The 22259-nt window shown below is 43.8% G+C and overlaps 2 protein-coding genes across 3 annotated transcripts in view; one reads left to right on the forward strand and one right to left on the reverse strand.

Moving 5' to 3' along the window:
* The window catches only part of LOC139365967 (large ribosomal subunit protein uL11m-like), a 58847-nt gene that overhangs the window by 23827 nt on the left and 12761 nt on the right, over positions 1–22259 (forward strand). For both annotated transcript variants that reach the window (XM_071103034.1, XM_071103035.1), the window contains exon 2: positions 4937–5093. In XM_071103034.1, the coding sequence (XP_070959135.1) occupies positions 4971–5093 (123 nt within the window). In that variant the 5' untranslated portion in view covers positions 4937–4970. The remainder of the gene's footprint in view (positions 1–4936; positions 5094–22259) is intronic.
* On the reverse strand, positions 8346–12305 carry LOC139365965 (transmembrane protein 121-like). The gene is made up of 2 exons (XM_071103033.1): positions 12265–12305; positions 8346–9403 (listed from the first exon to the last, which is right to left on the reverse strand). The coding sequence occupies exon 2, from the start codon at positions 9399–9401 to the stop codon at positions 8346–8348; it is 1056 nt and encodes a 351-aa protein (XP_070959134.1). The 5' UTR covers positions 9402–9403; positions 12265–12305.

Consider the following 22259-nt stretch of genomic DNA (forward strand, 5'->3'; position numbering starts at 1 on the left):
ATAATATAATTAACACAAAAATACTAGCCTTTGGTCATTAATATGGCCAAATCCGGAAACTATCATTTAGAAAATGTTTATTCTTTCAGTGAAATACGGAACCGTTCTGTATTTTATCGAATGGGTGGCATCCATAAGTCTAAATATTGCTTTTACATTGCGCAACCTTCAATGTTTTGTCATAAGTATGTAAAATTCTGGCAAATTAGTTGGCAACTAGCCAGGCGGCCTAAACTGTTGCATATACCCTGACTCTGTGTGCGATGAACGCAAGAGAAGTGACACAATTTCCCAAGTTAATATTGCTTGCTAACATTAATTTATTTTAACTAAATATGCAGGTTTAAAAAAAATACTTCTGTGTATTGATTTTAATAAATGCGTTGATGTTTATGGTTAGGTACATTTGTGCAACGATTGTGCTTTTTTCGCTAATGCGCTTTTGTTAAATCATCCCCTGTTTGGCGAAGTAGGCTGTGATTCGATGATAAATTAACATTGATTACATGCAACGCAGGACAATCTAGTTAAACTAGTAATATCATCAACCATGTGTAGTTAACTAGTGATTATGTGAAGATTAATTGTTTTTTAATGCTAGCTAGCAACTTACCTTGGCTCCTTGCTGCACTCGCGTAATAGGTGGCCAGCCTGCCACGCAGATTCCCCGTGGAATGCAATGTAATCGGCTTCCAAAAAATGCCAATTACTGATTGTTATGAATCGGCCATGCCGATTAATCGGCCGACCTCTAATTCAGACCCTTTTAATCAGTCCTTTATTGAAGCACCTTTGGCAGCGATTACAGCCTCGAGACTTCTTGGGAATGACGCTACAAGCTTGGCACACCTGTATTTCAGGAGTTTTTCTCATTCTTCTCTGCAGATCCTCTCAAACTCTGCCAGGTTGGAAGGGGAGCATTGCTGCACAGCTATTTTCAGGTCTCTCCAGAGATGTTAGAACGGGTTCAAGTCCGGGCTCTGGCTGGGCTACTCAAGGACATTGAGACTTGTCCTGAAGCCACTCCTGCGTTGTCTTGGCTGTGTGCTCAGGGTTGTTGTCCTGTTGGAAGGTGAGCCTTCGCCCCCGTCTCAAGTCCTGAGCACTCTGGAGCAGGTTTTCATCAAGGACCTCTCTGTACTTTGCTCCGTTCATCTTTGCCTCAATCCTGATTTGTCTCCCAGTCCCTTCCGCTGAAAATCATCCCCACAGCATGATGCTGCCACCAACATGCTACACCATAGGGATGGTGCCAGGTTTCCTCCAGATGTGACGCTTGGCATTCAGGCCAAAGAGTTTCATCTTGGTCAGCCTAGAGCATCTTGTTTCTCATGGTCTGAGAGTCTTTATTTGCGTTTTGGCAAACTCCTAGCGGGCTGTCGTGTCTTTTACTGAGAAGTGGCTTCTGTCTGGCCACCCTACCATAAAGGCTGCAGAGAGGGTTGTCCTTCTGGAAGGTTTTCCAATCTCCACAGAGGAACTCCAGATCTCCGTCAGAGTGACCATCGGGTTCTTGGTAACCTCCCTGACCAAGGCCCTTCTCCCCCGATTGCTCAGTTTGGCCAGGCGGGCGGCTCTAAGAGGAGTCTTGGTGGTTCCAAACTTCTTCCATTTAAGAATGATGGAGGCCACTGTGTTCTTGGGGATCTTCAATGCTGCAGAAATGTTTTGGTTCCCTTCCCCAGATCTGTGCCTCGGCACAATCCTGTCTCGGAGCTCTACGGACAATTCCTTCGACCTCATTGCTTGGTTTTTGCTCTGACATGCTCTGTTAACTGTGGGACCTTTTTATATAGACAGGTGTGTGCCTTTCCATATCATGTCCATTTAAATTGAATTTACCACAGGTGGACTCCACTCAAGTTGTAGAAACATCTCAAGGATGATCAATAGAAACACAGGATGCACCTGAGCTCAATTTCTAGTGTGAATACATAAGGTATTTCTGTTTTTATTTTTAATAAATGTGTTAACCTCGATAAACCTCCTTCGCTTTGTCATTATTGTGTGTAGATGGCTGAGGATTTTTTTAAATCAATGTTAGGTTAAGGCTATAACTTAACAAAATGTGGAAAAAGTCAAGGGGTCTAAATACTTTCTGAAGGCCCTGTATCTTCAAATGATGTGCCAATGTGGCTGTTCCATAGAGGTTATTGCTCCCCTTTTTAATCAGTGTTTGGCCAGAGAAAACACATTTAATTCCTAATTTGGTAAGGATTATCCAGCCTCAAGTATTTTAGCATGCTCATCAATGGTAGGTTGACTAGTAGTAGTTGCAGAAATAGCAATACGTATCACCTTCTAATAGTGTTTCAGCTGCCTAGCTCTAAAATAGAGAATATTGAGTCAAATATGATTTCAGAATGCACAATGCAGTTCTGTGAAATGTGTTGTCAGTTGTTGCCGTTATCTAGGTCAGTGCTTCAAGAGCCCTCTGCGCTTGGCCTTCTGATAAACAATTTCATTTTGAGAGGGAACTGCTGTTTTCATTATTCATACTCTGGAGTTGTGGTGTATCCACAGTGGTACTTGAGAAGACTCCATGAGACCATAGGCTTACTGGTCAAATGCACATGAGGGGATACTTCAGGGGTACTCCGAGCAGAGCAATTTTAAATTAATTTGGTGGTACAGTAACCGAAAAGGTTGTGAACCACTGCATTAAAGCATGACACCTAATTTCCACATACTACAAATGTATACTGAACTAAAATAAAAACGCAACATGTAAAGTGTTGGTCCCATGTTTCATGAGCTGAAATAAAAGATTCTAGACACTTACCATATGCACAAAAAGCTTATGTCGATCAAATTTTGTGCATATGTGTTTACATCCCTGTTAGTGATCATTTCTCCATTGCCAAGATAATCCATCCACCTGACAGGTCTGGCATATCAAGAATGATTAAACAGCATGATCATTATACAGGTGCACCTTGTGCTGGGGACAATAAAAGACCACTCTAAAATGTGCAGTTTTTTCAAACAACACAATGCCTCAGATGTCTCAAGTTGAGAGAGCATGCAATTGGCATGCTGACTGCAGGAATGTCCACCAGAGCTGTTGACAGAGAATTGAATGTTAATTTCTCTACCATAAATCTCCTCCAATGTCGTTTTAGAGAAAATGGCAGTACGTCAAACTGACCTTACAACCGCTGACCACATTTAACCAGGCCAGCCCAGGACCTTCACATCCAGCTTACTCACCTGCGGAATCGTCGGAGACCAGCCACCTGGACAGCTGATGAAACCGAGGAGTATTTCTGTCTGTAGTAAAGCCCTTTTGTGGGGATAAACTAATTTTGATTGGCTGGGCCTAGCACCCTGCACAGTCATGTGAAATCCATAGATTTTGACCTAATTCATGTATTTCAATTGATTGATTTCCTTATGAACTGTAACTCAGTCATATCGTTGAAATTGTTGCATGTTGCTTTTCATTATTTTTAAGTATAATTCCCAAATTATACAAATTACACATTCACTGCCATTCCTAATTTATTTTCTATTATGTGGTAACATAATTCCACATCTTGCCTTGCATTTCACCGGCTGGTCAATGTGTGTTGGCGTTTGTGTATCTCAGGTTGAATACCATTCTAAGGCAGTTTGTCAGTTTCAGCACTCGTGCTATTTCTTTGGTCATTGCGCATTGCTTTTTTCCCAACCTGAAATTGGGGAGATTACCTTGCTCGTTGATGCATGCTGGTCTCTCGATTTCTGACTTGTTCACAAATCGATTTAAACTGCTACATGATTCTTTAACAGTGCAAGTTAGATGAGTTGCACAAAATTGACTGCTGAAATGTAGTGGCGGACGTGAGTGACATTTTATAGGCAAGGGGTAGAGTTTCATTCTTAAAACTTAAAGGGTATTTGTTGCCCCAAAGTTAGCCAACCAGTTTAATGCCATTTAACATTTTTTACAAAGCCCCACAATTACTTTTCACTTCAACAACTGCAGCTACAATACCTACAACCACAACTTCTTATTGGAAAAGTTTCTGCTACTTTGAAACACCAAAGCGCTCAGCTGTATCTTTTCGATTGTTTCTGCTCTTCATCTCTTCTTAATCTAATTGGTTACCCTCTGTTGCCCAAACTGAATTGTTTTTAGGTCTCCTCTCCACTCCTTTGAAGCTTTAACTTCTATTGAATGCGGGTCTCACCCAATATCACCTGGCTAAACCTTAAAATTCCCTACTTGTCTCTTGTCTACACCCATTGATCTCTGGGTTTTTACAGCTGTGGTATTTTCCAAGTGGGGATTACAGTCTACAGGCTTGCTATTTATGTGTTCTGCCTCCTTCCGTGGAGCAGAGCCAAGAGTTCAGCCCACTCTCCTCACTCCACTAACGACTGGTAATTTGGTAAATGCATTTGAAGGTGGAATGAAAAAGACCCCTCACTGTGGAGTGATGATGCCTCCAACTCCTTTTTATTAATTCTGTCACTTATCCGCCTGACCGTGTCTTGGCTGGGTTCCAAATGACCCCTGACCTCTGCTGGTGGGGGCTATGCAAAAATCAGTATAGAAATACATGGTGGCTATAAGTCATACAGGCTACTGTGGTTCTATACTCTACACTGCTCTGGTAGTGGTATCAGATTAGATGCAGTGGAGAAAGTCCTCATCCCAAGGCCTATATTTTCATTCAGACACTTACTGATCCACATCACAAACGCCCTTCAGGAGACCAGGTGACTCTCGCAGGGAGATCGAATGCAAAGATTTGTTTAATTACTCGACTGCTACGAAATAGAAAACCAGGGTTTAGCCCAGGGGTATATCCTATCGATTTGGACTGTGTGGGATATTTTAATGAACCCAGCATGTTTGTAAATTAGTTGTTTAAAAGTCTCTTTGGTGGGTGAAGTTGATAGCCTTTTCTGCTCAGGTTTCTAACTCTGTAGTCTCTGTTTCTCCTTACAGACGGGCGGATAGAGAGCGATCGAGACAGACCACGATGTCCAAGATCTCCAAGGCCGCTAAGGCCGTGAAGAAGGTGGACATGGGGGGTGTGATCCGGGCCATCGTGAGGTCAGGGCAGGCTGCCCCCGGACCACCTCTGGGTCCTGTCCTGGGACAGGTAAACTCCCTGTTTAGACTTCCCTTCCTGTCTCTCCTATTCTATTTTCTTCAAAACAAAAAGAGAAACATAGTGTCAAGTTCTTTACGCGTCTCCTCTTGAATGTCTTCGAGTGTCAGGCTCTTGTGCGTCATCGGTTGGCAGTTGCGCTTAAAATATACTTGTAAGTTCCAGACAAAAATAAGTGGTGTTGGTGCCTTTTGAGAGCTGAACCATGTTGAATGATTTAGATTCCCTTCTGTTAAGTGTATCCCTCTCCCACACAGTGGGTTGAAGAGCCCAGGAAAAGATGAAGAGCATGGTAATGAGGTGAGACGGGTTGCGTCCAGGCAAAGCCCAGCTGTATGTCTGAAGGGACCCTCTTTTTAGAGTGGTTTGGTATGCCATTGTTGCGGCACACCGTGCGAGTGTGTGTTTCTTTGCTGCCTTGCTCCATCAAGCTCGGAGTGTGTATGTGGTAGGCTAAATTGTAAATAAATGCCAGTCGGCAGCCGATCTGCTTTAGGCACCGGCCTTTTGGTCCTAATCTTCCTTCTCTCCTTGTTTTTTTCCCTTCCTCTCCTCTGTCTAACCACCCCTGACAGAGGGAGCACAAAGAGGTAGGTTGCCTGTCGGCCGCAGGGCATATTTAAACAAACGAGAGCAATAAAAGGGCGAACGGGAGACAAAAGGGAGAACCTGACGGCTTTGGTGGGGGAGAAGTAATTACAGTCCAGAGTGAAATTAGCACACCCCAATGGAGGCGAGTAAAGAGGGAGAGGAGGAGGAAAGAAGAGCGGCGCCACTATATCTTCGGAAACCCAGGAAAATGCTGAGGGTTGTACATGGGGCTTAACAGGTGTAACAAATCCAAGGAAGTAGTCATTTGCTGAAGCGGCGGCTGATGTAGTTCCTGCCGTTATATTTGAAATATGAGACAAGTTGCCCAACGGGGAGGGCATCCACAATGTGTAGTGTTTGAAATGGAGAGTGAGTGAGAGATGAAAGAGCGCGAGACGGAGAAGCAGACTCCCAGCCTACTCTAGTTCACATCCCTGCTGATTCTCTCAGAACTACAGAGAAACTCCCTGGAGGAATGGCCTTACTGCGTGTGTGTGTGTCAGGGTTGGGCTCAATTCAGAATTTTGGAATTGACTTCTGTTATGGAATGGGTTAGGTAGTATAGGTTTTAGGAGTATAAGTAGACGCAACATACTACAAAAAACGACATCCTACACTTCCACACCTCATCCCCAGGGGGCAGCAGCAACCAACCGGGTCAAGGGCTGTGCTTTGCTAGGAAGCCTTGATGAGCACGTTAGGTGCTGCCCATTAAGGTGATTGACTGTCAATGTCCCAGCTGGGAAATCTGTGAGGTTGATGGTTTTCTTTGGTGGCCACGAGGCCTATCGTTTTTTTTTTTTTGTCTTTTAGTTTGGCCATGCCTTTGGTATTTATTCCTTGTAATAACAGTTTGATCCACCATCTGAACAAATAATAATCTGCTTGGACTGGCTGACCAAGAGGTCAAGAGAGACGAGCTGGTGTCTCCTGGGTAAATGCATTCAACACCTGGTCACATACGCTTTTTTGTCACATTAATGGACACGTCGAGTCAGATTACAGAACCGTTAGACAAGCCTAGAACCCCCTAGAACCCCCTAGACTTATCGAGCACCGTGTTCACAGTTAGCTGTCTAATCGGTTTCGTAACACTCCCATTCAACTCCAGTTGAAATTCTAATTAGAATTGGCGACCCCGCAGGATGCAACATTTCGGTTTGAGTGACATGAAGTAAAATGAAATTCAGTGCAATTCAAAGAAATGAATCTCAGTCATAGAACATGAGTTTTTAATTGAATCTGACGGGTCACACTTTCAGATAGTAAAGAATATCACTTTTCTCTGTAAACAATGTTCATGTACAGTTTTTGTACTTTTTTTTTTTTACTTTAGTGCTTAGAATAGCCAATTTATGTTTCCACCAACCAATTTAATTTGTTTGGCTTCTTTTTTTGAAGGCCTCGGGTGAACTTGAAGGTTAAACTAATGCATTCTGGGAAATGTCACTCACCCCCCCCATATTGAACAACATTTAAGGGATTAATGAAATATGCCTTTAGAATATTAGCATACATATTTTGTTTTCCTCATTGATTCACTTTGAGAATGTTCGATTCTATTTTCTTTCATTCAAATTGCAATTCTGTATCCTGCTAACTACTTTAACTCTAATTCAAGAATTTAATTGGAATTTGAGGCATTCTCAATTCAATTCTGAATTGAGCCCAACCCTGGTGTGTTAGCGCATTCTGTAAATATGCCCTGTAAACCAAGTATAAAGCTATCTAAGCTATTAGCATTTAGACAAATAGGCCCCAATTTCAATTAATAATAGCATTAATGGTTAGAGCGGAGGCAGACTGGGTGCGGAGTGCATTAGGAACCGCTGATGGAGATTGAATAGACCCTTGCCTATCCTCAGAACAGCACTTCCTCTCACACACACCCTAGCCCATCTGCAGGCTCCCCTGTTGAAACATTCAAGTCAGACCAGCAGACAAATGGCTGGCTGAAGGATCACTGCATGCCTACCAGGGCTGGTGCTACTGGTTAAATTGTGATTATATGATAGCTTTTCCTCTCTGTCACTCTGTCCTCATAGCACATTACGCTGCTGCACTGCCTGCCTCAGATGTGCAGAGAGTTGGACAGCTAGTATGTCCCCTAGCTGTGATTGATCGACCTATGATCCTGTTTTCTCCATTTGTGGTGACAGGCTGCCAATACCCTCCTACACATGGCCAATAAAGTGTTGGAGCCTGGGAGAATGAAAAACTTTATTTCAGTTTGTAAGCTGTCCTGGAGGTGTCGCTGACAGCAGCGCTGGAAGAGCTTTCACAGGAAACACACTGACAAACACCACGGGATTATGTCCCATATGACACTGACGTCTGTGTGGAACCAGTACTAATTGTAACTCCTTGGAAAACAATGCAGTTCTTCGCTTTACATTTCTCACGCCGCCCCAGCCCTCTCTCAAATACTACACGCGTCCGGGACCCAGGGGATGGATAAATCATCCCTTTAACCAAAGTGAGCTAATTGGATGAGTTACTGCTGTGATTGCCTGGGTTGGTTGCCTGTGGTTTTTAGTTTCTGTCTCAGTGTGAGCCCAACCGTCTTCTCTTCAGTGCTAAATGCTTCCCTGACCTGAGAGCTCTGATGAGCTTGACGGCCGATGCCGAGCTGTCTTTCTCTCTGGTCAGTTTCTAGAGTTCATGGGAGATGGAGGGGCCCATGGAGGTCTCTGTGGGATCCAGACTGACGTGGGACAGGGAGTAACCGTGGCTGTGGGAGTGGGACGGTATGTGGTAGCGGGAGGGCGGCCCAGGGGTGGTTTTTCCTGTGGCTTGGTCCTCCGTCTGCTCTGAGCTCTGTGTTGCCAGGGTGGATTCCCCCTCTGCCTCTGCTCCGTCCCCAGCCCCTATCCCTCTGTCCCCACCCTGCTTGTGCCTCTCCCAGGCTGAGCTCAGCTTCACAGCCAGAGCCAGCAGGTTCTTCCCCAGGAACACTGTCGAGACCCGGGGGTCACGGTACCACAGCATGCCCGTTCCCCTGAGGGCCAGTGTGAACACGTTGATGGTGACCAGGCTGAGCCAGGGGTACAGGGGCTCCTTACGGGCCCCCCTCTGTCCCGGCATGGCGGCGGCCCCCAGCTCTGTGAGGGCCACACAGGGCAGCAGCAGCAGCAGGGCGTAGCAGTAGAAGAACACCAGGCCTTCGGCCCACAGGGGCACCCTCAGGTCAGTGGCCCCTGCGTGGGCTTCCCACAGCCCGGCCTGCAGGTCCAGAACGTCCAGCAGGTCCACCACCACCCAGAGCAGCCTCCCTCGAACCTCCTGCTTCCTCCGCATTGGTGTCATGTTGTCAGCCCCAGTCAGGATGAGGAACAGGGAGGGAAGGCAGATAGACAGCAGCAGGGTGAGTGTCTTCCTGGCCAGGGGGTCAGGTGGCCGACGTTCCGTCCGGTAGTTCTGGCAGACGAAGAAGAGTTTGAGCTGGAGCAGGGACAGGAAGAGGAACCAGAGGGCGTTGGCGAAGCCGCGGCGGGGGGAGAGCGCCTCCGACACCACGCCCGCCGACACGAACCGCAGCGCCAGCAGGAAGCCCAGGTCACCTAGCAGCACGGCGGCGCATGGCCACACGCTGGGGCCTGCCTTGCCGCGGGCTCCCAGCATGCTCTGCTCCAGCAGGTAGAGGTCGACCACTGCCATTGTGCTCACTGTGACCAGGGTTGATACGCACACCTGGGGCGTAGGCACCATGCCTGGGAGAGGAAACAGAAAGATGCCAAGTCAAGACAAAATGTACTATATTCAGAAGAATGGCTTTAGACTATGTCCTCATTCACCAATGAGAATTTCACTTGCATGATAGACCATCTTTCTTCAAGATGCTTGCTTACCTAACAGTGATGCCAGTCATACTTTTTTGCTTGTTGCTATGGATAAATATCATTTTAATGCCAATTCAGCGGTGAGCTTTTCCATCTTTCAGTCAGAGGCTGTTCTTCCTTGACCATGCATGCTGAGGAACTGTGTACATTTTCTCACTCCTCTGTAGATATGTTATTTCAATGTGGCTCTTCAGCTATGTAAGTTTTAACCCTGCTCGGCACCTTGTCTAAAACTCAAAATTACCCAGGTTTTCTGCTGTGGCGTTTTGCTTGTGTGCCCTTACCTTATTCATTAATAATGAATTGTGTTGAAGTGCAGCCAGGCAGGCAGCTTGTCTACTTGTTTTCCTTGCTGTTTAGTCGGCCTCATTGTTGCTGCGTGCTGCAATCTTAAGTCAGCGGAAAATTGCCTTCTCATTTGGGAGGAATATTAATAATGCTTCTCTTTAAGATTTGTTCTGAGGATGTTTTTTGACGGTAATTGCTTGCTTGTGTGTTCATGAACACGTGTTTGTCACCGTGCGTGTGTCCCTGCGTGCAGGCCATTCTAATGGGCTCATTTGCCCATTTATGGAATACCAATGTGTACATTCTTTTGTGCAAAGCCATGTTTTAAGTGGACTGTATAAAACCCCAGTATTGATTTGGGAGTGAGAAATGATCACTGATTTTTGTACGGTGAAATGCCTCTCCTTGACGTATTGAGGCTAAGAGACTGTAGCGTATGGTTCTCAGAGCAGACCCAGCCAGGAGCGCTGAGGAGAAGTGTTAGCCATCTGCCTACAGCACCACCAAGGGTGTCAACCACTCCACGGGATCGATGGCATTTTAATATGAAATCATTACCACCTCCAGATATGCCATAATGGCAACACTTGAGTCTGATCGAGCGAAACGATTGCGGGCTCTGCGGCCAGCGAGGAACAGATGAACAGATCTGCCTTTTAATAACGTGTGCTAACGTGTGCTTCTGATTGACGACAGGCATCAATCTTTTCAATGCAGCACTCATCTGAGCCCTGTCATCCATGGCGCGAGAGAGACTGTCAGTGTCTGCAGGAGAGACTTGTGGGAGAGAGGGAATTGAAAGTAAGAGATTGATGTTCTTGGCTGTCCACATTCCTAATAAAGTATTACTACAACATAACAGTTCATAAATTAACTCAGCCTGGCAAGGAGGGGAGATGAGCGCAGGATGGAAGGTAAAGTGAGGAAGACGAAGCGGCAGACAGAATTTGGTGGGGAGAAAATACATGGTTTCTTACGGGAACTCTGAGATCAGAAGAAATGAAATGCATTACTGCTTCTTGTGGAACAGATAAGTGAAAATGGATGACTGAGGAAACAACCTAGACTGACTGATCCTCCGAGGGGCATGGTGGAGGAGGAGCCCAGATGTCAGAATCACTCATATATGATTATCAGATGACGGGTTTTTTTTTGTTTCGCTGCAACCCACAAGCTGATTTATCATTGCTGGAAGTGAATGGATTCTAGTGTATCAATTCGCTGACTTTGAGAATATTGGAATTGAAAATTGTGCTTTAGCTGAACAACCCCCCCCCCCCCCCCAGTGGTGGGAGAAAGGTAATCTGCCACCCCAGATGGTGTGTTTTTTTGCCTTTCTCATTCCCACCACGCCTCTTGGCGATTCCATATGCGTCTAAAATTGTACCCTGGAACCCCGGCGTTCCTCTGTCAGCCTGTGTTTGTGTTACGGCTTGACAACACTCCCAATTGATTCTGTTCTGAGTGAGCGTGCCGGATGACGGCTATGAGTGTGTCCACTCTGCTCATCAATAGTGACCAAATTCATCATCACTATGATTAGAAATGGATACTGTAGCTGATCCAGGCTTTTCCACTGCACCAGTAAGGAAAGGGCCTGTAAAGGTGGACAGGTAAATTATTTGCTTGGGATTTCTCAGCCCAAGGTGTGTAATAGGGCCAAAATAAAGGCTACTTTGTTGTGTGTATTGTGTGGTGGAGAAAGGAGTGTTTTCACCAATTACCCAGGGTAATCTGTTATGGCTTTCGAATTGCCTCCCTCACACACACACACACGTATCATTTTGAAATCAGGCTCGCCTCCTTGTTTGTCACTTGTGTTTTTCTCTTTATATTGGAGGTCTACCAGGTGTGCTGGGCTGAAGGTAAAAGGAATATGAATAGCTCTAGACCTGTAATTCATCTATAAAAACATTCTGCCTGGAATGTTTGTCATACTACAAACTAAATCAAATGCTTGCTTGTACCAGCAAGGGATGTGTGAGTGAGTCTGAGAGGACTGCTTGTTAGAGAGAAAGAGGTGATTAGGTGTGTGCAATTAAACTGGATGAATGAATGGGGGTGAAATCTGTATAAGTCTAATGGAAAATCCTGTCTAATCCTGGTGACTGAGTTGCCCTTGAGCAGTAACATCTGATGCCTCAAGAAGCGTTTGTAAACCTGTGGGAACAGCTATTATAGGATTTTACACGTGTAGGGGGTGAATATGTGTTGGTGCATGTCCTCCAAATGTAATATTTATTTTCCATGATAATTTCAACAGATCTGTTTTAAATCCCTTCTCTATGGGGGATTTTGTCTTCCATTATGTTGATGCAGCCCCCAAAATTTAACCTAATCATCTAGTCTAATGCAAAAATGTGATGCACCACCTGTTACATAATGACCTTTTTTATTAGTAGATGCATACATAATTCAACTCTTTGAAAGTGGGGGATAGTTACCCAAAGCATGCGTTCTTGCTTTGCCTCTCCACCTGGCTTGATTGAGATCCACTTCGTCTATTAGTAGAAGTCGAATGGTCCCTGGATGAACATGAAGGTCCAAACTGATTCCTTACATCGATTGCTTTGTTTGTTATATGTCCCAAAATGTTTGAAAAGGCTCCCTCTCTGCTATGATGGTCTTATCCTGTTAAACAGGGAAAAGTCATTGCCCTCTGTCGATCTTTGAGTTTGTCCAAATTAAGTTCACATTTAAGCAGTCAAGACTCTTTTCTTTCTTCTGAGTCGGTCAAATAAGCTTGTCATTTTGCTGAATTATTCCACGGTCACCGCGGCTGCAGAATTCTCCATCTCTCGGTATGTCCGTCCTGAATTTGACACCTCGGGTCTGGCAGCCGAAGATTCAGTGAGTCACAAAGGAGCTGTGCGGGCTTATTGGCCGTGCTCTGAGCTGTCGAAGTCGCTCAGAAGTGGAATACTGCTTGACGCGGAATCATTATCAGGAATAGACGACCCCCACCCCCCCAAAAAAATCCACATAAGGAAGTATCGACTGTAAAGCAAACCTTGAGGACACGAGAGCCATGAATAAACTCACCAAGCCACTAGACTTTGATAGTGGTGTTCATTTGTAGGCAGGTTACGTGCTCTCAGCTCTCCCTCTCTTCCTCGCTCGTTCTCCCTGCTCAGCTCTCCCTCTCTTCCTCGCTCGTTCTCCCTGCTCAGCTCTCCTCTGCCACCTCCTCCTTTTTACCATCAGCTCAGCTGTATAACTTTAAGATCCAGACTGGAATGCATGAATATTTAGGAGCCCACGGTTATGTCCATCGGTTATGGTAATGATCATGATGCCACTTTGCTGAAATTATAACTAGCTTAATGGCTTTGTATTACATGGAAGTAGATTATGGCTTTGATTGCCCTGCCAGTAAAATATCAGATATACACAATGAACCCTTACTGAAATGTCACTCAGATATATGGAAGCAAGTAGAGCAAGAGATGCCTGTGGACACACTTCAAAACCATCCTGTCTTTTTGTTGTACTGTACATTTGAAACGGGTCCCAGTCGGCTGCAGTATAGCCTAAGGGTTTCCGGATGGAAGGGTTTTAGTGTTGGAGAGATTGTTTTGATGGTCAAGGAGAGTAGGTTTGCGTCACCTTGTCATTGTGTTCCGTTAAGTGCATAGGCAAATCAATCTCCACCTTCTCAGGGTCACATCTAAATTCAAAGTCTCTCATTTGTCCCCTCTCCCTCTTATTCTCTCTGTTCTCCGTGTGTGCGGGTCATCTCCAAGTGAGAGCTTTAGTCAGACCAGTGAGAAAGGGGAAGGAGAGTCATATATTTCTTGTAACAATCAGCTACGCGCTCCACTGGCTTCCACAGAGATTTCCATTCCCTGGGTTCAATTTGAGGTTTTTCCTCTATCCTTCTACTCTCCCGTTCTCTCTCTTTATGCCCTCCAGTTCCATTCACTCTACCTCTCCTCTCTATCATTCCTCCCTCACTCTCCCCCTTTTCCTTTGGTTCCCTGTGGGTGTGGTTGAAGGTCACCCGGCATTGGCTCTTTCAGCGTGGAGAGGCTGAGCAGGGTGGGAGGTGGAGACAGACAGAGGGAGGGAGAGGGAAGGCAGCCTGTCCACAGCACTGCGCAGTCATCACTTCCACTAGACATGAGTGGGGAAGGATGTGGGGTATGAGACCGTCCAAGATTCCTAAGGACTGATTGGTACCAAGCTGATGTCCACCAGTGGCAGAGGCCACCAGTGGCAGTGTCTCTCTCTGCTTTCATGTTTCCTTTCTGTCACTCCTCTAACTACTGCATAATTTAGTTTAATGTGGCAATTGGAGTGCTTTCTAAATCAGTTATTTGAAATAAATTAATTAGGCCCTAATCTATGGACTTCACATTACTGGGAAGGGGCGCAGCCATGAGTGGGTCTGGGAGGGAATATAGGCCCACCCACTTGGGAGCCATGCCCAGCCAATCAGAATGAGTTTTTCCCCACAAAGAGCTTTATTACAGACGGAAATACTCCTCAGTTTCATCCGCTGTGCAGGTGGCTGGTCTCCGATGATCCCGCAGGTGAATAAGCCGAATGTGGGGGTCCTGGGCAGGCCTGGTTACATGTGGTCTGCGGTTGTGAGGCCAGTTGGACATACTGCTAAATTCTCTATAATTATGTTGGAGGTGACTTATGGTAGAGACATTAACATTCAATTCTCTGGCACTAGATCTGGTGGACATTCCTGCAGTCAGCATGCCAATTGCACACTCCCGCAAAACTTGCCATCTGTGGCATTGTGTTGTGACAAAACTGCACATTTTAGAGTGGCCATTTATTGTCCCCAGGACAAGGTGCACCTGTGTAATGATCATGCTGTTATATCAGCTTCTTGATATGCCACACCTGTCAGCTGGGTGGATTATCTTGGCAAAGGAGAAATGCTCAATAACAGGGATGTAAACAAATTTGTGCACATTGTTTGAGAGAAGCATTTTGTGTGTACAGAATATTTTGGGAATCTTTTATTTCAGATCATGAAACATGGGACCAGCACTTTACATGTTGTCAAAAAGAAAGGAGTACCAAGGCATTCTAAATATGATTTAATAAAAATATATTTATTTGTATGGCATGTTCAATGGAAACAAAGATTTAAACTCCTTCTACTGTGCTGCTGCTTCTACTGCTACTGTACTACTACTACTAGTAGTAGCAGCATACTGCCACTTCACTCCAGTGAAACACTCAAGTCAATAGCCCTGTAATACAGTTCCTGGCTCTCCCACTCACTCCTCCAGAGTTCCTGATGCGTCTTGTTGATGCCTCCAGTAGACCATTCAGCCTGCTGCTGCCGCTACACATGATTAATCATGAGGCGCACCACCGCCTCGCGTGTGAGGAGAATGTAATGGAGTTGAGAAATACCATGTTTTCTTTGCTATGATGTAATCACCTTTTTTTTTTTGTCCTGCCCTGCTGCTCATCTGATTCAGCAGGTTCTCTGTAGTGTATAAACTGTCAAAGACCAGGCCAATATATACATCCTTCGAGGAGAGCGGTGTTGCTGGATGATGCTCACCCATTTCACTTGTTATGAAGATGAGCTCTTTGGGAGTTTGGCCAGCACTGTCCGTTGTCATCTTCCTTGTCATTTGGAAAATGTGCTTGAAGTAGCCATTTCTATTTCAGTACGGTATTGTGTCAAGAGTTGGCTGTGACTCAGAGGCCCTGTGCTGATATGCTTTTGTTGTCCTATTTTGCGTACCTTGAGACATCCATGTCTTCATCACTGGAAAAAGATAAACAAGTTGAGTTTGTCATTTTAAAAGCTTACAAACAGGGTTGTTTGATGGATGTCATAGAATTCAAATGTAACTTTAAAGTTGTACCACAAAGATGGTTGATGGTCAACACATCAGAGAACGTTGACTTGAATGGAAATATTTGTTAGTAATTAAAGTAAACATTTTAAATTTCAATGGTGCACCAGCTAAATTGCAGTGGTCTGACTGAAGGGATTGGGCCATTCTAAAAATGATGTTTCTATGATGAAAATGACACCCACCCTGTATTCAAGAACGTGTCTCAACCGAGGGCAGGCACAACATTAACACCTGATGTGAAATGGTCTAAGCTACAACGTGAATATAAAAATGGACATTCATTTTTTTTATTTTTAAGTTTTATAACGCTTTTAAGTACTATCAAACTCAACCGTTTATCATTTCCAATGATGAAGACATGGATGTCTCGTAGTAGGGTGAGATCTGCAAAATGGGTCAACTTTGAGCACCTCTATCTAAATGTTTTGCCTTTCAGGTCTAAAAAGTCACTTTCTTGACACTTCTACCATTGGCAAACACGTATGGAATTTGTTTTTTAGGATAAATTTTTGTAGCAAAAGGGATGCTGTCAAGTGATTGAATTCAAATGGATTTACCCATCAACAATTTGTTTCTGAAAGATACACATTAATATGACGTATTAGGACATTCGCTCTCCCTCTGATCGTCTTGTCAGGCTCAAATGAGGGTAGAGACACACCCATATATATGAGTATCTCCTGTGGCATGTCTGTCTTCTCCCCTTGTTCACCTTGGTCAAATGAACCTTTTTCATTGTTCAAATATTGACGATGAACACTGTTCACACCGAACACTCAAACCTACCTCCCAGCCATCTCTTCCTCTGCTTTCTCTCTTTTCATTCTGTCCATATACACTCACAGCCATCCTAGCTCGCTCATGTCGGTGCTCGCTATATCTTGTTAAAAATAGTTAGTGAAGCTGAAAGGCCAATCACATTTTAACTTGAGGTGTGCCAGAAAGAGTGGAGAATAGGGTGTCAAATCAAATCAGATTTTAATCGCATATGCCTAATTGCTCTCTTAATTGTTTATCATAACCCTCTGATCTGGAAATAAATTGGAGCAATTACTCACTGCTGTCGCTGTGGAGTTAGACTGCTGAAATACCGCCGTAGATTAGCAGTTAATCCTGATGCACAGACAGGATCTCAGAGAAACTCTTTGAAGGTGCGGGAGTTAAATACTCCTTCCACTAGATAATGTGTCGGCCCGGCCCGCCTTGGGTGATGGGCTGCTGCCATTTTGCACTCTGGAGCCTAATCAGTCATGGTGCAGGAGGAGAGGATTTAGCTGGCTGCTCATCTCTTACTGTGGGATGATTAGATGTTCAGATGGAGTGGAGCAGGGCCAGGGTTGGCTATTTGACCAGGGTGCAAATGCTCAGTGTCTCTTCCGCGGCCGTCAGTTGCTCTCCCTCTCTCTGCTATAAATGTCATGGGAAGTCAGGGAGCCAAGCGAACCTTGCTTTCATGGCATGCCAGACTCCACTGCCAGTTTAAAGAGCCTCATTACAATTACCAACACGGCTCAATCCCAATAATGACTTCAATTAGGCTATTAGAAAGTGCGGGGGCGAGAAGGACACTAGCTCACCCTGTCATCGTCAAACGCCCCACTGACTGGCCCCTCATGTAATGTATTAATTAAAATGATTACCTGATATAGTTTACCTTGTGCCCACCTTCACTGTCTGCCATTTCATTGTCTGGTCAGTCAATTTGCCTTTAACTTTCCAGAAGTCTGTCTGCTCCAGAGTATTATATATATTTTTATTTTACTAGGCACGTCATTTAAGAACAAATTCTTATTTACACTGACCGCCTAGGAACAGAACAACTGATTTGTACCATGTCTGCTCGGGGATTCGATCTAGCAACCTTTCGGTTACTGGCCCAACGCTCTAAACACTACGCTACCTGCCTAGTGGTTAGAGCTTGTCCAATTTGGAGCTGAGATTCCCATAGGCTGGAGCATCGACCTTCTTGCCCGCTCCAGTAGCACTCACTTTAGGAGCTCAGGGCACGCCCGGCCAGCATACATTTGTAGTCTGCTTGTGTGCTGCTTGCTTTAGCTACTGCTAAATATTTTCATAAAGAAACTGTTAAAACGCACAGGTGCTAAATCAAGGTGACTTACAAAGATGAGAAGCAAGAGAGGGACTGGGGTGATGTAGTGTCCACAACTAAAGAATCATTGTCTGAAAAGACATCCCAAAAGCATGATGGTGTACTTACTACGTGCACATGCTAAAAGAAAGGAATTAAGGTGGGTAGATAAGTGTGTCATCGTAGCAAGGTATTTATAAACTAAACATCTTTTATTTTTGGTTTCAACTAAATGTTTCATTCATTTTTGTTCTATTATCTATACAATAGGCCATAATTGATTTTGGCCCAATAGGCCTGGCATATTCCCACGTTCAAGGAGCTTTCTGTTTTGATTGGGTTATTTTGCCTAAACCTTTAGGCCTAAATATAGAAACATTTTAAAACGACTCCACATCCCTGCCCAGCCTGGTAAGTGTGGCCAAAATGGTGTTTAGCATCCCCAGTGGCTCTGCAAGTGTGGAGAGGATATTCTCCACTGCTCACCTGGTGTGACAAATCTCCCCCCTGCCAGAAGTCCCCCCCCCCCCCCCGTCACTCATTTTCTTAATTTTGTGTAGAGTCAATTACTCTCTGTGGCACACATCAGAGTCAAATACTTTCTAGAGAACAAACTTTGTCAGGATAGGCAACCGAAATTAATAATTAATGTATGTGTTATATTAAGCAGAGGAGGGAGTAAAATGTTGGCAAGCAATAAACATTTCAGAACAACTATGGCTGAATTAGTATCCTTACGCTTTCAAATATACTAATCGAATAAGACATGGGAGAGATGACGAATTTTGGACACTAAGGACGGGGGTTCACCCAGGACGCCTTACAAGCGAGAACCGCCACATACACTTGAAACAAATAGCCAAACCAAATCATTCAGTGTATTTCTTTGTAGACTATAGCCTTGAAATAATACAGCCTAAATCATTCATTTTCATTCCTTCTAGGCTCCCTGTCTGGCTCCTGACCTATATGGAGTGTTTACATGCTGTTTAATATGACATGTAGCCTTCTCATGTTAATTCAAATACTTTACATTCAAATCCATATGGTTTGGTTTCGATACTTAAATACCAATTGGTAGGTCAAGGTAGTCACAAAAATAGATGGGTGTTGGTTAAATTGTGATTTTTAATGATTGGAGCGAATTTGGAGGGCCAGTTTTTTTCTGTTTTTTTCTTGTGTGTGTAGAGTGGTTTTTAGTGGAGCGTAGTAAAGCACATGGAGCGCCGCGCAAGCACCTCTCCATGAGCGTTGTTTCCAACTGCTTAACTCTGCTCACATGCTCTGGTCTGCTCTGCATATGCTCCCTCTCTCTTTCTATATATACCGTTGAAGTCGGAAGTTTACATGCACTTAGGTTGGCGTCATTAAAACTAGTTTTTCAACCTATCCACAAATGTATTAACAAACTATAGTTTTGGTAAGTTGGTTAGGACATCTACTTTGTACATGACATAAGTAATTTTTCCAACAATTGTTTACAGGCAGATTCTTTCACTTGACATCAGGGAAAAATCAAAAGAAATCAGGCAATTTCCAAACACCTGAATGTACCACGTTCATCTGTACAAACAATAGTACGCAAGTATAAACACCATGGGGACCACGCAGCTGTCATACCGCTCAGGAAGGAGACGCGTTCTGTCTCATAGAGATGAACGTACTTTGGTGCGAAAAGTGCAAATCAATCCCAGAACAACATGCTGGAGAAACGGTTACAAAAGTATCTATATCCACAGTAAAACGAGTCCTATATCGACATAACCTGAAAGGCTGTTCTGTAAAGGAAGAAGCCACTGCTACAAAACTGCCATAAAAAAAGCCAGACTACGGTTTGCAACTGCACACGGGACAAGGATCGTACTTTTTGGAGAAATGTTCTCTGGTCTGATGAAACAAAAATATAACTTTTTGGCCATAATGACCATTGTTATATTTGGGGCAAAAAGGGGGAGGCTGACTCAGTTACACCAGCTCTGTCAAGAGGAATGGGTCAAAATTCACCCAACTTATTGTGGGACGCTTGTGGAAGGCTACCAGAAATGTTTGACCCAAGTGAAACCATTTAAAGGCAATGCTGCCAAATACTAATTGAGTATATGTAAACTTCTGACCCACAGGGAATGTGATGAAAGAAATAAAAGCTGAAATAAACCATTCTCTCTACTATTATTCTGACATTTCACATTCTTAAAATAAAGTGGTGATCCTAACTGACCTGAGATGGAATTTTTACTAGGATTAAATGTCAGGAGTTGTGAACCTGAGTTTAAATGTATTTGGCTAAGGTGCATGCAAACTTCTGTCGTGTCTTTGGCTATGCCGGATTAAGTGATATGACATGCTTTTCTATAAAATAATTTCTCTGTAATTAATATTACCTGATTGAGCTAATAATGTACATGTAATTAACTAGTCGGGCACCACAAAATAATATTTATAGAGCTGTTATCTTCCGAATAAACTCTTAAAGACCTATTAATATTTTACGTGAATAGCAGTCAATATTAATCGTCATCTTAATTCAGTCTCATCTGAAAGTTGTAAATTCTTGGTTATCTGCACGAACCCTGGCTAACAAGTTGAATCAGCAATACAAAATTGGGTTTAATTATTTATTTACTAAATACCTAACTAATCACACAGAATTACACATACACATATTTAAATCATAACGGGCGGAACAGATATGACAGCTGGTTACACAAAAGAAAAGGGTCTGGGTTTGAGTGAAAGAGCGGGAAGACTGAGGAACAAAGGGCGAAGCTGTGCCATCATAAATACAGTATCTTATGCATTCTAAATTACCGCCCATTTGGAAAAGGAAAATGCAATAAATATTTACTCTGAGCTGCGCTTCGGTAGGTTGGTGGTAGATGGAAGGCCGTGTTGCCCAACCAAGTCCTTTGAAGAATGTCTCTGCTGGTAAATTGAATACGTTGTAGTAAGGTCGTTGTGTGCTAGACGGGATACTCTGTCTGTTCCTTCCTTGCTAACTCAACGGCTAGGAGGTATCACTTCTGTAGTGAATAAGAGTTCAAAGTTCATACCATTCGCAACCAAAGCTCATGCTGATGTTGGCTTCGTTCTGTAGTTATTATCTGAACCATTCTGACATCGGACCGTCGTTCTCGGAACAGGATGTTATATTGTCGTCAAAGGCTTTTATAGGAAGGGAGAAGAGGGCGTATTTGAAAAGTTTTATAGCCCATGTCCCTTCACAGGGGCGGGCCACTGATTGAGCTGAGCCCTATCTTATGAAAACCCAAATCTCACATTTTAGAAGCTAAAATCACATTTCATCCCATCACGAATAATTTCATATTCAAACATTTAAATTGAACAACAATTCCATGTGAATCCGATAACTCTGTGTAGACTTTCCACTGTAGAGTTTGTCATCTTATCGATGAGAATGTCTCAGATGACAACCGAACTGACGTCATATTCATTAAGTACCACCGCATATGTTCCATTGGTCGGATTACCAGAATATAGTTCATTTCCCCCCCACCTTCCGATGTTCCCAGAATCTCTATGTTAACCAAGGGTTTTGCAAATGTAACATCAGTAGGGTAGAGAGAGGAAAAAGGGTGAAAGAGGTATTTATGACTCATAAACCTACTCCCAGGCCAACATCATGACACTTCCGACAACTGTATCTATCCAAAGCAAGTGAAGTAGTTAATAAACAAAAGTGAAATAAACAATAAAAATGAACAGTAAACATTACACCCCCAGATGTTCCAAAAGAATAGACATAATGTCATTATGTCTATTTGCAGATTGTTACAAGTACCATAGGGCAAATAAACATATGGACTCTATTTACCATGGTGTTTGTTCTTCCCTGGTTGCCATTTTCTTGTGGCAACAGGTCACAAATATTGCAGCTGTGATGGCACACTGTGGTATTTCACCCAGTAGATATGGGACTTAATCAAAATTGGGTTTGTTTTCTAATTTTTGTGGATCTGTATAATCTGAGTGAAATATGTCTCTAAAATGGTCATACATTTGGCAGGAGGTTAGGAAGTGCAGCTCAGGTTCCACCTCATTTTGTGGGCATTGTGCACATAGCCTGTCTTCTCTTGAGAGCCAGGTCTGCCTACAACAACCTTTCTCAATAGCAAGGCTATGCTCACTGAGTTGGTACATAGTCAAAGCTTTCCTTCGGTTTGGGTTAGTTTGGGTTAGTGGTCAGTTATTCTGCCGCTGTGTACTCTCTGTTTAGGGCCAAATAGCATTCTAGTTTGTTTCGTTTTTTTTTTTTTTCAGTGTGTCAAGTAATTATCTTCTTGTTTTCTCATGATTTGGTTGGGTGTAATTGTGCTGCTGTCCTTGGGGCTCTGTGGGGTGTGTTTGTGAACAGAGCACCAGAGCCAGCTTGCTTAGGGAACTCTTCTCCAGGTTCATCTCTGTAGGTGATGGCTTTGTAAGAGACGATTTGGGAATCGCTTACTTTTCAGTGGTTGTAGAATTTTGTAGTCTCTTTTCTTGATTATGATAATTA

Source organism: Oncorhynchus clarkii, chromosome 14 (assembly GCF_045791955.1).
Source record: "Oncorhynchus clarkii lewisi isolate Uvic-CL-2024 chromosome 14, UVic_Ocla_1.0, whole genome shotgun sequence".
NCBI lineage: Eukaryota > Metazoa > Chordata > Actinopteri > Salmoniformes > Salmonidae > Oncorhynchus > Oncorhynchus clarkii.